Source organism: Tenrec ecaudatus, chromosome 6, assembly GCF_050624435.1.
Source record: "Tenrec ecaudatus isolate mTenEca1 chromosome 6, mTenEca1.hap1, whole genome shotgun sequence".
Lineage (NCBI taxonomy): Eukaryota > Metazoa > Chordata > Mammalia > Afrosoricida > Tenrecidae > Tenrec > Tenrec ecaudatus.
The window spans coordinates 122,744,561-122,759,213 of NC_134535.1; the positions used below are offsets into that span (position 1 = coordinate 122,744,561).

At 45.2% G+C, this 14,653-nt stretch overlaps 1 protein-coding gene across 1 annotated transcript; it reads right to left on the minus strand.

The window, feature by feature from the left end:
* Positions 1-6,879: 6,879 nt before the first annotated feature.
* GABARAPL1 (GABA type A receptor associated protein like 1) lies at positions 6,880-14,351 on the minus strand. The gene is made up of 4 exons (XM_075552069.1): positions 14,005-14,351; positions 10,129-10,207; positions 9,013-9,131; positions 6,880-7,390 (listed from the first exon to the last, which is right to left on the minus strand). The coding sequence occupies exons 1-4, from the start codon at positions 14,092-14,094 to the stop codon at positions 7,325-7,327; spliced, it is 354 nt and encodes a 117-aa protein (XP_075408184.1). The 5' UTR covers positions 14,095-14,351; the 3' UTR covers positions 6,880-7,324.
* Positions 14,352-14,653: the final 302 nt, after the last annotated feature.

Below are 14,653 nucleotides of genomic sequence, written 5' to 3' on the forward strand. Positions count from 1 at the left end.
AAATTATCTACTCCTTGGCATTCAGTCATCATAATATTTCTTTCCTTTTTGTGTGTCTAGTACTGTTCTGGCCTGTTTGGATAAATCAAAAAGGCATTTCTGCCTTTGTGGAGATTATCGATAGAGAATGACCACACGAGCGTTATGTTGAAAGGTGACCAGTGCGAAGCAAGGAGAATGGCAGAGCCGAGCGCGGCAGGGGAGGTTGTGAGCAGGCCCATCCAGCAGGTGTTCAGGGGATTACCCATAGAGATGACAAGGATTTCAAGGATGCGTGGTCAGCAGGTACCGTTGGTTCAGAAAAGAGATTTTATTGTTACTTTTCGTACCATGTGCATCTTAAATAAATCAAGATGTTTTTACTGAAGGATAATGATGTCATGGGCTGACAAGAATCTAAAACCAGAAAATAAGTTTCAATCCTCCCCCAAGAACCCGGGATGGCTTGATTCATGTGCTAAGCAGGTACACACAGAAGTCACTGGGGTCTTATATAAATGCTTGGCCATGCTGAAAACTGTCAAAATAGTTGCTTACACTTATATCCAGGCCAAGAGAAAGGCTTCAGCCTTTTGCTAGTCGCTGTAAAAATATACCCATCTATACAACGGCACATTGACATGTGTCATCTGACTGCTTGTAAGGGATCACTTCCTGTTATTTTTAAGTTTGAAAACATTCCCATAGTGTGTTTATACAAATACCAGGCCTAATAGTACCCACAACTATCAGAATAAAACAGTAACATACCTTTTTTATGTAAGCATGCATGAAAATAGCAAAAAACACACTGAATCCTTACACTATCCATAGGAAGGTGTGTCACAGACCCCCAAACCAAAGTAAACACATTATGGAGGCCATCGAGACCCTGTGTAGGTTTTCCAAGATTTTGTAAACTTGTATGTAGCAGATAGCCTCGTCTTTCTCCCACAGAGTGGCTCGGGGTTTCAAACTGATGATCTTGAGTTAGCAGCCCAAAGCACAACCTCTGTGCAAGCAGGCCTCTCTCTCGCTGGCAGTGCCACAGCTGACTAAATCACGGCACTCCTGTTTCCATGGTAATATCCACATTAACAGCAAGGCAGTGAAGGTGAGGGTCAGAGTGCACGGCCTAGGAGGAGTATTCAGGACTGAATGGGCATGACAGAATAGACCCCGAGGCACGCAAGGGTGAAATGAGCAATTTCTGAAAATAGTTGGCAATTTCGTGTATCTTATTTTTTAAAACGCTTGAAAATTGTTCAAATTTGTAAGAACAAACATCTCGTAGAAACCTCAGTTATAATTAGTTGGGTACAAGTTCTGTGTAAAAATCTGATAAAACAACCATTTCAATGAAAATTTTCCAGGAATGACTTTTCATTCTCAGAACTGATTTGGTGTTATATCTATGGGTAAGGGGCACGTGTGCCCCCCAAATCACAGCATGCCCACAAAGGGGTACCGCCCCAAATAAATTTTTTTTCTCAAAGCTATATATTTAAATTTTTTTATAAAACAACCTTATCACATTCAAAGTGCTCTCCATTACACTTAATACATTTTCCAAATCTTTGATTCCATTCTTGGAAACATTCTTTTTAATTGTTTTATCAGGGGCTGGTACAACTCCCTTCACAATCCATGCATCCATTCCTTGTGTCAAGCACATTTGTACATTTGTTGCCACCACCCTCAGAACATTTGTTTTCTACGTCAGCCCTTGGTGTCAGCTCACTTTCTCCCTCCCTCCCCACTACCCGCTCCCTCAAGAACCCTTGATAATTTATAAATTATTATTTTGTCATGTCTTACACTGTCGACGTCTCCCTTCACCCACTATTCTGTTGTCCATCCCTCAGGGAGGCGGCTATATGTAAATCCTTATCATCAGTTGCCCCCTTCCACCCCACCCACCCTCGACCTTCCCAGTATTGCCTCTCACCACTAGTCCTGAAGGGATCATCTGTCCTGGATTCCTTGTGTTTCCAGCCCTTTCTGTACCAGTTGTACATCCTCTGGTCCAGCCAGATTTGTAAGGTACAACTGGGATCATGACAGTGCTGGGGGAGGAAGCATTTAGGAACTAGAGGAAAGTTGTATGCTTCATGGTTGCTACACTGCAACCTGACTGGCTCATCTGGAAACATTTTTCAAACTCATCTATTTGGATGGCTGACAGCATCTCCCTCCTGTTTTATTCTCTTCTTCTATGCCATCAAGTTGCTGTGCTTTCATGTCCCTCTTCATTCGTGAAAACAAACAGAAGTTGCATGGAGTGAGGTTAGGTGAGTAAGGTGTGTGAGGCAAGAAAGGCATGCTGTTGTTTGCCAAAATCTGGCACTCTGGGATGGCTGCACAAACAGGTGCATTGTCATGGTGGCAAAACCAGTTCCCCGTCAGCCACAAATAAGGCCTTTGTTGTCGCACACTATTGCACAATCTTTTTCAGGACCTCTAAATAGAAAGCTTAATTAACAGTCTGACCTGATGGAACAAACTCCAAATGCACTACAACTTGACATTTTCATCCATTTAGGGAGTTGACGGATGTCAAAAATGAGGTTTGTCATCAATCAACTTTTCACCTTTTTGAAACAAGAAAACCTCTCATACACTTGAGTTTTTCCCAGAGCACTGTCCTTGTGAGCTGTGGCCAACATCACAAGTTTCTGCAGCATTTTCCCCAAGCAAAACCAAAATTTCACAGCCACCCATTGTTCTCTTAAATCAGACATCACAAAAACAAGGGTAGCGCAAAACTGCTTTTATGACAAAATTCACTGTGACCAGAGAGAACCTTCCCAGGTGACGCCACTGGGTGCACTATCTGTGAGTTGCTGGATACTCGCCTGGTGGGAAAAACGTGTACTATGAAAGCTCTGTCCAGAAGAGTTGTTTCTGATTTTTGGAGGTCCTCCCACATACATTTGTGGTTAATAACACACAGGCAGTGTAGAACTGTAATCCTAGTAAACTTCCAAGGTAACGAGCGATGACAAACAGCAAGGAGCACTGCACCAGCCAGATGGCTGCACTTCAGGGAGCAGAGTTCCCATTAGACTGTGGTATAGGGGATCCAGAGGGTGTGCAGGGCTGTGGAGAGTGTACTGGTCCACCCATTTAATGCTAGCTGTATGTTCACATTGTTCTTCTGAAATTGTAACCTCCAATTTCACAATACAATTTGTAATATTTTTGTTACCTGATTATAGTTTTAATTTTAATTTCCCTGATTAATACTGATATTGTGTACTTTTTTCCTTTTTTTAAGATGCACACAATACAAATTATTGGATTGTATAACATGTGAATTGCATGCCATTAAAACTTGGGGGAAATGTGCACTGTAATGTGGAAAATGTGAAAAGTGATTCAACATGAGGGAGAAAACATAAGACAGAAGAAACTGCCTAAAAGTAAAATCTTAGTACTAGTGTTGAACCAAACTGGATAAGCAATATCCTGGGAAACACTGCCTTAGCCGGTACAGGCACTGTGTCCCTCTTGATAGAGGGAGCAAGTTTCCATTTTTATAATAAATTTAAGAAAAATGAGATTTATATTTTGTCTATATTGAGGCACTTGTGAGTGTAGAATCACCACTGGCAATAAATTAATCAAGACAGTAGGCATAAATGAACTCTTTGGTAACATATACATGTAATCCTTCCTTCACACATAATCACAGTTGAGGTTTCTCTACCAAAAATAATTTTCAATCTTATATGGGAAAAAAGTCCAGGTTGGCTGATGGACTTGCCTAAACCACCTTTTACATCGTAATGACCTCAAGGCACTAAGGTTTAAAAACTTGTCTAGCAGGATATGTGAGTGGCATTAACACAGTCCCAGGATCCCTGTTCAGAAACCCCTGCGTGGGAAAGAATATCGTATCTCAACTCAAGCTCTCAAATATACAGCTGGCCATTGTGCCTGTTATTTTAACTTCATGGATCTGTAAAATCTTAGCACTATTTAAAATGGTATGCAATACTCCACATCTAAGAATACAATCATCTGACTAGAAAAATTCAGAAATGGAGGCAGGAGTATCAGCAGTGTCCTGGAGGCAATAAGCTATAAACTCAAGGTACTTCTGAGCTTCGGCAATGGCTGGCAGTCTCTGGCACATGGATTAAGAAGTGGACAGAGGGCTGGGATCTGCCATGTGCTTGGTAGAAACATTCAATTTTGTGTGTACGTTAGTTAACAGTTGTCTGTGAGTTTCTAAATAAAGTTCTCAATATTCAACTACGAGTTTCCACAAATTTATCAGGCAATATGCCACTCATTTCCTGTGGGCAGTGACAGGAAGTGCTCCATTTTTTAATGCTCCACTCACTTAGCAAAGTCCCCTAGAGCCTCTAACAATGTTCTGTGTGTGGTATTTGCGGCCCTAGGTTTTTTCCTCGCTCTCCATCCTGACTAAACTGTTGGAATCACACTGAGTTTGGTGGTTGGTGGACCCCTGGGGTAGACGTTTTATGGCTCTCACTTCTTTTGCTAGTGTAGTTTGTATAATTCTCTAGAGGCAGATACGATTTAGGGCAGTGGTTCTCAACCTATGGGTCGCCACCCCTTTGGGGGTCGAAAGACCCTTTCACAGGGGTCACCTGATTCATAGCAGTAGCAAAATGACAGTGATGAAGTTGCAACAAAAATAATGTTATGATTGGGGGGTCATCACATGGAGTATATTAAAGGGTCACGGCATTAGGAAGGTTGAGAACCACTCATTTAGGGATAAAAACTGAACAGATGAAAGAGGGTTAGAGATTACATTTAAGGTTCTCTAGGGAAGGAATTTCAAACAATCATTTTCCTCATCTAACTCACCCCCCCCCCACACACACACACACCCCGCTTCCCATGTATTGGTTCTTGACTGAGGGTCAGAAGCAAACACTGGTTTGTTGTGACCCCAGGAGCTTTACCCAGGTGTCATTATGATGCTTTGAGGACACGGCCTCATACAGACCAGCAATGAAGTCAAACAGATCAGGTGTGGTTACAGCACAACCCACCTTCAGCAAAATTGAGTGCACAGAATGGTTTCTCAAACTTCGGGTGCAACAGCATCAAATCACATGAGGAGCTTGTTAAAAATATGGATGCCTTCGCTGTGATTCTGCGTCAGCTCAATCTAGGACATAGCCTAGTTACCTGCATTTCTTTTCATTTTTTTTTTTAGAAAAAGAAATTTATTGGAGCCCATATAAGACCAGCATCCCCTACTGTGTAAGCATGTCCAACAAAGGGATACACCACTCACTGTGTCCTCATATCCCAGAGGGACTCCCCTGGAGCTGAGCTCCAAAGCCCCAGGACTGGTTGGGGATGGAGATGGCACCTGCATTTCCAAGAGACATCTCCTCAGCCCCACCTGATACTCAAATGCCGGCAGACTCCAAAGGCCGCTTTCAGAACTCATAAAGCAGCGATAGAGAATAAGGCCCGAGAGGAAAACAATTATGCAACCAGCAACCCAGCTGACCTAGGGCCTCACTACAGCACCCATAAAACCAAACCAACTCCACGTCAGTTGATGCTGACTCAAAGCAAGTCTATAGGACAGGGCAGAACTGCCCCTGGAGCTTTATGGAGGAAGAAAATCCCATGTTTCTCCTGGGCGGCTGGTAGTTTTAAACTGCTGATCTTGCGAATCGCGGCCCCACGTGTAACCACTCGGCCACCAGGGTTCCACACCTTCTCAAAATGAAGCAAGTGAACATATGTGCCCGAGCAGCTACGAGCACACAGTGTAACAGCCGCTCCCACTCATTTTCTGCTCAGAGGATACATGTACCAGCGATGCTGATGTCAAGTGCCATCAAGTGGCTCTGAGTCACGGCGACACTAACCTCTGCAGTCCTGTGCCATCCTCACAATTGCTCCTATGCCCGAGCCCATTGCTGTAGCCACTGCATCCATCCATCCTGCGGAGGGTCTGCCCTCTTTGTCACGGCCCCTTTACTTTACCCAGCATGTTGTCCTTCTCCTGGAACTGGTCTCTCCTGACAACTGACAGACAACTGGGGCACCAGGGTTCTCATGTATATTAAATAAAGACAATGTTTCTGGAGCCAGTGGTTTTGTTTTTTTCAGATATGCAATTTTATTTCCTTGGCCTGACAGCATACATTTCAATATACAAGAACTTGCAGCTGACAGAACCAACACAGATTTCCCCCCAACAGGAAGGACGTTCTTCATTAGCAGAGATGATTGAAATGTCATGTCGGAATGCAATTCCTGCTCCCCACCCCCACCCCACATAACCCCTAAAGTGAAAATTACCAGAATCAACAGATCCCACGAATTACTAAAGTCATCCCCCCACACTTGTCTAACTAGCAGCTGCGATGGCTGAGAACCCACAGAGGGAAGCAGCTGGCCTTCATTTAGCCTTCATGTGTGTGTGCGACTAAAGGGACAGGGGACATCAGGCAGGAAGGGAGCAAGAATGCTGGATGAGTGGGTGGTATACGCAGTCTAGTCTTGCCTCATATCTGCCACGTCAATGCATAACACATCTCTGTGCCTTGAACGTGGAGCCAAGTTGGGGCATGCTAGAGGGTGGTTTCAGCTTGGAGCTGGAAATGTCTGCGACCCAGTAGGTCCACAGGAGATGTGGGCTAAGGGGCACTGGAGAGAGAGCAGACAAAGAGATGTTTCATGCTCAGTCAATTCCAGTTTAATGTTCCATAAAACTCTCCTCACAAAGCCTCCTTTTCCAAAAGTAAAAAAGGCAGCAGCTCTGCTGGCTACTGGCGCTCACCCGCGTGTGCGATGCTGAATGGACTGACGTGAAAGTCTGGAGATGAGAGATCCTGAGGTACTATGCATTTAAATAGTGGGTTTTTCTTTTGGTCCCCAGGAATGGTCCACTACCTGTGGTCCGAAAACATTCCCACCCCTCTCCCCTGCCGTGTGGTACAAGCAAGTGCCAAAAATAGAATCTCTGCCCAAAGAGAAGGGAGAACAGGAAGGTGCTGCTGGACCACAATCTTCTCTGGCCCCAAAAGATCCACCTCTATGAAATTACCAAAAAAAAAAAAAATTAATTCACAGCAATGCTGTGGCTATGTCATCCCCATTAGTCTAGTAAAGTCAATCCAACAGCTGGTCCTGACATGCTTTCCCCCTGGGCCAAGGAAGCAGCAAAATACATCAATTGAGCATGTGAAAATATGATGACGGCGTGTGCAGTGTAGTGTTTCCAGGTGTCTTGGCCTTCTGTCTCCTTATGGCGGGAGCTCTTCTTCCTCCCCCAAGTTCCACACACACCCCTCCCCTAACCCCCAAGTCCAGACGCTCCCATCTGCTGGGCTTCCTTCACTCACTTCCCATAGACACTCTCGTCGCTGTAAGCCACATACAGGAAATAGTCTTCCTCATGGTTGTCCTAGGACAAGACAGAGGATGACAGCTTAGAAGAGATTCACATTCATTACCTCGGATGCTCAGCTTCACGCTACCTTGTAATTCGGGCACAGAAAGTATAATTAGCCAGAGTTTATGAAAGGAACAAAGAATAAGCGTAAGTGGCTGGGGTTAACCTTTGACCTCTGAATTCATTAACAAGAAACCTTCATAAAGAACCTGTGCACGAGGGACCATATGAAGATGACAGGGTATGTAGCCCTTACTATGATGAAGCTGATCCGAGAATGTTTATCCCTGGATATGCCCCAAAGTAACTGAAAAGAGGTTCTCAAATAAACGCATGGACATATGCATGCGCATACCACTACTAATCACAATGGCCCCGAAGTAATAAAAGCCCTAATGTCCAGCAATGGGTGAATGGATGAAATGTGGTATACAATTATGTGCACAATGAGGTATTATTCAGCCATAAAAAGATACAAAGTGAACATGGATGCAGCTCAGAAACATTATGCTAAGTGGAAAAAGCTACATATTATGATTTAGTTTATATGAGCAATCTTAAATAGCTAAATCCAAGAACAGAATGCAGATTCTGTGGTTGCCAGAAGCTTGGAAGAGGGTGTAAAGGAACATGTGCTTAGAGGGAATGGGTTTCTTTGGGAACATGACATTGTGAACATACTAAATGGCACTGAAGTGTGCACTTTACAAATGGTTCCTTTACACCGCATCCATTTAGCTCAGTAAGTTAAGAGGATCGAGTCCCCCACAATCTAAGTGCTTGGATAAAATTAAGAGTTCCCAACCTGCAAATGTTGGCATCCATATAAGGAGGAAACATGCCTGAGAAAAAAAGCTCAGAGTAAATTGACGCTAAAAGGAGTGAGGAAACTCAGCTGAGACTGGACAACTTGCTCTCATCGGTTTCACTGTGTAATTCACTAACGGGGCACTTTGAAGAAGGAACAGCTCGTGTAAATCCTTTAACCAAGTTAGAAGTGCAGGCTATACTTCCAGAAAAATGTTTCTGATTAGTCTTCTCAGAATAGATTTTGATAGTTTATCAGTGAGACAAAATAAAACCCCCTAAATTATGTTCCCCAACTGAGTTACCTGATAAGACAATTTCATTAATTCTATATGAGAGAGTGCTCAGAATGGGGAATATTCGCTGTATTTCTGGAAGAAAAGCTTCTCTTGATTTGGGTCTAAACTATCAGCAACTGAAGAGATGGGCTTCAAAGACCAAAGGGGCCACATTCATTATTACTAAGCAGGGATCAAATAAACCGGAACCTAAATGCATAAATCAACGGCAAGTTATACGAACTCTGGGAAGAGGACTTGGATTTTTTGGAACCAGGTTCATTCCCGGCTATTTAAATAGAGACAAACCAACATGGACACACCACAGTATGGGAGGAACGAGAAGAGACTGTCAAAGGATTGGAACTCGTAGGCTGCTCAATCCCTAAAGGGCAGGCAGTATCTAATCTCTGGAGCCTTACACTGGCCGTGTAAGAGGATCCTGATCAATAACACCTCCTGCCCCACTTCCCGGGTGTGCTGTCAACAACTGAAACAAAAGCTAGAGCCGGGCGGACTGTGCCTCATTGTTCTGCCTGGGGCCATTACCTCATATAGCTGGCCCATGGTGGCGCTGGTGGGAGGGATGGTGTTGTTCACGAAGAAGAATAAGGCGTCCTCAGGTCGCAGGTGGATCCTCTTCCGGATTAAGAAATAGAACTGGCCGACTGGATAAAGGCAGGAAAGGGGGGTTAAAAGTTATGCAAGCAAGGGAAGAAAAAGGGATTACAGGAAGGGTAAGTGTCACAGGGGAAAAAATGTCTATGGCTCATGTTCCCTTTGAAGTACTAGCTGTCTAAACATCTGTGTAGAACTCGGTCCTTTTTCTAGTTCTTTAGAAATACAAAGAATAAAGACATCAGTTGATTGAAAATTCTTTTCCACCCTTTTTACTCTATTGCCGAGCTAATGCTCCCACATCTACCCAAGATCTCTGAAGCACTTTGAAGGGACATCGTGCCATGGTTCGGAGAACTTAAAATCCACACACCTACCTTGACACAAAAGAGAATGCTGGAGAGAGAGAGGTGCACCAGCATGGGAACCCCATGCCAGCGGTGGGCAATGGGGCGCGACACATTATTAGCTTCTGAGACACTTGAAAATGTTCTAGAAGGTTGACAACTAAATCTATGAACTCTAGCACACGAACCACATAGTATTTCTAAACTATTCTGAATACATGAGTGGGTATATGCCAGTAAAGATCAAGGCTCAAGGGAAAGACATTAAAAGAGCATATTCTTTATAATCCCTAACAAAATCTACAGAATGTATTACAAAAAATTCTAGCTTGAAAAGAAAGGCATTCGGCTGAGTCTCTGAAATGTGATCAGCCCAAAGAAAGAATGCTGGCTCTCCTTTGGAAATCAATGATTACCACTCAGATTTCTTGAAAAGTGGTTTAAAAATGGACACCTGACCTTTCAATATTTTGCTATCTGCTAACAGTTAAGTCAAGTAAAGACATTATGATGGGAACTGCTTGAGGGAACTGGTGATGGGCTGAGAACAACTGGTTCTTTCATTTAAAAATAAACTTCCCGAGAACCTCAGTCTCTTCAAGTCTACATAGGTCCTCAGTCTCAAACTCCCAGGCGTGTACCAAGGAATGAGACTGCTTCCCCACAACAGGGAGCGTTAGGGGCCAGGGAACAGCATTACCAGTGAGGTCAGAGGGCACAAGGTACTTCCTCTTGTCCAGATCAGGCACCCTGGCTTTCGGTGCCTTCTCCACGATCACCTAGGAGAGAGGAGGGAACTTCAGAATCCAAACTAACATTTTGCCTTCCGCAGCCTGCAGCTGCCCTATTAGAAGAAACATTCTCATTGGTTCCCACTCCTTACAAAACACCTGGGGAAATGGGCTTCCCCACTGAGGTTTATTTATAGTTTTACTACCAGAGGAAGAAGATAATGTGATAAAAATAGACCTCGATGCTAAGAAATTACAAACTACATGAAAGTTATGCATAAGCATGTATTCGGGTATTTTAATTAGAGCATCAAGACTGAATTTTCTAAAATGGTCCTGACCCCAATTTGTCTCCTTTCTCTTAGATGTTGTTTATTAAAGTTTCAAATAAGGCGATTTTGAATTTATAAAGTGTCAAATGTCTTGCGAATGAGTATGAAGTACCTCTATTCGTGTGATCTTTACCGACTTCCCGAACCCCGGAGCACAAACACGTTCATGAGCAAAAGGAAGGTAACTCTCTAAACATGTTTTCAAAAGCCTTGGTACTGTTATCAATGTGAACTTGAGTAACATTAAAAACCTTTATGAGAAAATAGTTTACAAATTATAATGAATGAATGTAAGCTTACAGACTAACATGGAGAATGAGATTTGACACTTTTAAAACAAAAAGGTACAGTGAAAATGTTTGTTGATGAAGAAAGCAAATCCATCAGAAATGCCAAAAGGCCACGATGAGATTGAACTCTGGATTGTTCTATCTGTAAAAGCTCCCAATAAAATGATTAAACATTTAAAAAAAGAAGAAACAGGGTTAGAGATGAATCAGAAATGTAAAAGAACTTAGGAAGAACTGTGCAAGTAACTCATTGAAGGTCAACACAGGATGAGCAGAGGTGCTGTCGAGTGGATTCCAACTCATAATAAAAAAGGGTGGGCTCGTTTTTTAAAAGAAGGGGAGCTGCCCTTGTGGGTGTCTGAGACTAACTTTACAAGGGAGTAGAAAGCCTCATCTTTCTCCAGTGGAACTGGTTGATTTAAACTGCTGACTTTATGGTTATGCTATCACGGTAAAGGTAGCAGAGTTAATAAAATCTAACATCTAAGAGAAAGAGGAACTGAGAGACCTGGTGCCAGCTCATATCAAGAGATGAAAGCCACAAATGGTGAGCCAGGGAAAGGAGGGGGGCAGTAAAAAGAGCAGTAATATACGCTATAAGTAAGGCAATTAGGGATCTCAATGACTGCAGGTCAGAGGTCCAAATGCCCCAACCCCTGAGCCAGAGAAAGATGTGGCATTTGGCTTCAGTAGATTGACACCCTTAGAAACAGTGGGTAGGGCCACTCTGTCCTAGAGAATCACTGTGAATTGGAATTAACAGGACGGCTGTGGTCACAGGGATTTGAAGGATGGGGGAGGTGGGGTACAACCATGAAGACCTTCCTTGGTTCACTCGGGGCTTCAGGAATCCCAACTCTAGCCTTCACTTTCAGTGGGTTTGGGGGCTGCATGATCTGCCTTTTTGGGTCTCAGCTTCGTCCTCCAGGTGGCTTCCACGTGCTACTTACGGAAGGCAAAAATCCATCCCTAGTTTTCTGCCATGGTGTAAAATTTTCAATACCTTATAGTTATTAATGTAATTTTAAGATCCCATGAGTTCCTTCTTGCCCAAGCCTCAAACTTGTTCTTTTAGAAGGTAGCTCTAAAGGAATATTGATTAGGGCTAAATTCAGGTTATTTCAGCAGAGTAAACAAATTTGCTTTAATAACAGTAATGGGCCAGCTGGAGAGAGCACAGAAACCGTTGACTTTTTCCATAAACGAGGGCACTTTATCATGGTGAGAGCAAAGGCTCTGCCCAAGGGCAGAGAGAAAGTCCTGTAAAATCTAGACTGGCTACAAAATTATAGAACTAAAACCACACAATCTTTCCCATGCATCTCCACTACAGGAAGAAGGGTCACAGGCAGAGAACACAGCAAGTAGTCAGAGGCTCATTCCGGTTAAACTGTAACTCTGGGAATCACGAGAAGTAATGGCTTACAAATTACTTGTTGTGCAAGAAAATAATAGGGGAGGCTAGGAAAATATTCTGATGAATACATACAAATAAATGAAGTGGAAAGGACAAAATTTGTGGGTGCAGGGTAGTTTCCAGAATATGTTGGATGTTTAACTAGATATAGGAAGAGGTAAATTGTAGGTTTTCAGGTAAAGTACCCAATATTGTGCCAAATTCTAAATAAATGGGGGACCAGTGCTTACTAAATTACTTTTCAGGCACCTTATTAACTAGACCATGTGAAACCTCTGAGCTCAGCAACGATTTATTTCCAATCCTAGTGAGAGGCAAACAAGGCGCACTTAATTGTGGTCATAGGAGCTGCAGCGGAAAGGGCTGAGCGCCCTGCACGGCAGGTGAATCTGGAATTCAGCTTCCCCACGCCACCAACACCTCATGTCTCTCTGCTGTGGGTTTAACTGGATGGGGTAGAGAACACTTACAACAGTGGCAGGCACAGGATAAGCGATCAGTAAATATCAGCTTATTTTAAAGTATTAGTTCTAAGGAGTTGAATAGGATCCACTAGAACTGGGGGTAGCCTTTCAGTCATCCCAGATTCCCAGAAAATAAAGAATTTTTTACTGGATAACAAGATAAAGAATTGGTTAATAAAGCTAGCTTCCCTTTCTAGACCCAAACCCCTTTTTGTGTGTAATTCCTGGGGATTAGGACCGTTCTAATGTCAAAGAAACAAACAGGATTTGAACTCTGGCCCAAGGCTCATGCCAACTCTGGTAGCTGCTGGGAGCAATGGTTGCAGAGGCCCAGGTGTACCTGTGAGTCAAGATGGGCTCATTGCAATTCGTTTACCTATTACGTTTACAAGCCCTTTAGCCCTGCCCTTACGTGGAAACCTGCCTGATGATAAGAAACACAAATGTAAGGTGACACACTGGCCCTCCATCTCCAAAACGCCCCCAGCGTCTGCTCTCTCAACCTCAGACTTGGGGCTTGGCTTCCATACGGCCTGCGCAGCCTAGAGGGACAGCTGGCAAGTGGGCGGGGGTGGGGGAGACGGAAAAACGCCAGGATGCTGAAAGGTGCCTTAGTGATTTCTTCTCTTTTCCTCCTGCACATAAATCTGGGGCCAAAAGAGCCGAGTGGCTTCGGTATGTCTTGCGTCGGGCGATATCCGGCCTGATCAGATCTGCTCAGCGCCGTTCCAACACCAGGCTCTGGGCGCCCAGGAGGATGAAGCCAGCGGGCTGTGGCGCATTGAACGTGACCTTGCTTTCTGGGCCGGGCAGTGTGGCGGCGCCCTCCGCCCCCAGGGCTGGAGAAACACAAGACGTGGTCACAAGGTTGGCGGTCGCGCTCCTGCCAAGCGCAGTGACAGCACCAGGAGGGCGTTGACGGGACGACAGGCAAAGGGACCGGAGCAGGAGCCGACAGGAGCCCAGCCCGGCGCTCCCACGCGCCACTCCCGTGCATCCTTCACGCGTCGCCGCTCCGGGCCCCCACCCTGAGCCCCTCGCGTGCAAAGGCCACATCTTCGAACACTGCTGAGTCACTCCGACCAGGGCTCCGCTCCAAGAGGCCGTCAGCTGCCGAGATGGCAACCGGGCTGGGGACCGGGGCTTTCTTTTCTAAGGGCCGCCGGCTCCCGGGGCGCCGGCGCCGGGGCTAGCAGGGGAATTTCGGGGATACGGGCGTAATAGGAGCCCCCCTTCTCTGCAGACCTCTCTCCCCGAGAGCTGCCATCACGACTCGCCAACCTCCTCCCTGTCCCCCTCCTTCTGGTCCCCGCCACCCCCACCCCGTTCCGGTCGCACTCACAGGGACCCTGTCCGGGTATTTCTTCCGGATCTTTTCGCCTTCCTTTTTCCGATATTCAAAGGGGTGGTCCTCCTTATACTGGAACTTCATGATGGACCGCAGGTTTCCCAAATCCCCGCCCGGGGCCTGCCTTCCTCGCTGAGGGTGGAAGGCGTCTCTCGCGTCTTCTCCGCTCCGGTGTGCGCAGCAGCACCTCCGAAAGGCCCGCGGCGGTCGCGGCACGAGCAGGCAGAGCGTTCAGAAAGGACCCCCGGGTTCCCCTCGCCGGGAAGCAGGAAAAGGTCGCGTAGAGCGATCGCCACAGCTATTCCCCGGAGCAGGGAGCACGAAAACAACACGGCGACGCATTGGCATTGTGACGTCACGACGCCCCGCCCCGGCGAGCCCAACAGTGCGAGACTGGGGGGGGCGAGCACATTGTCTATTCCTTGTCGATTCCAGTATGCTTTCATTCTCTCTGACGGTTGCCCCCCTGCAACCAGCGGAGTGTTCCCATGTCCTTTAATTGTTTAGATGACATTGACATTCGTTTAAAAGCAAAAGTGCTTGTTCTGGAAATGCCTTCTTTCCCTCTCCTCTTGGTTGGACCTCAAAACAAATACAAAGAGCTCAACATCTAGCCTTTTCCAAGTCCTTATCTAGAATTCGT

Coding starts and splice junctions, on each gene's coding strand:
- GABARAPL1 (XM_075552069.1), bottom strand. CDS start 14,094: ATGAAGTTCCAGTATAAGGAGGACCACCCCTTTGAATATCGGAAAAAG. Junction 10,208..14,004: donor AATACCCGGACAGGGTCCCT/GTGAGTGCGACC, acceptor CCTCTCTCCTAG/GTGATCGTGGAGAAGGCACC. Junction 7,391..9,012: donor CCATGGGCCAGCTATATGAG/GTAATGGCCCCA, acceptor GTCTTGTCCTAG/GACAACCATGAGGAAGACTA.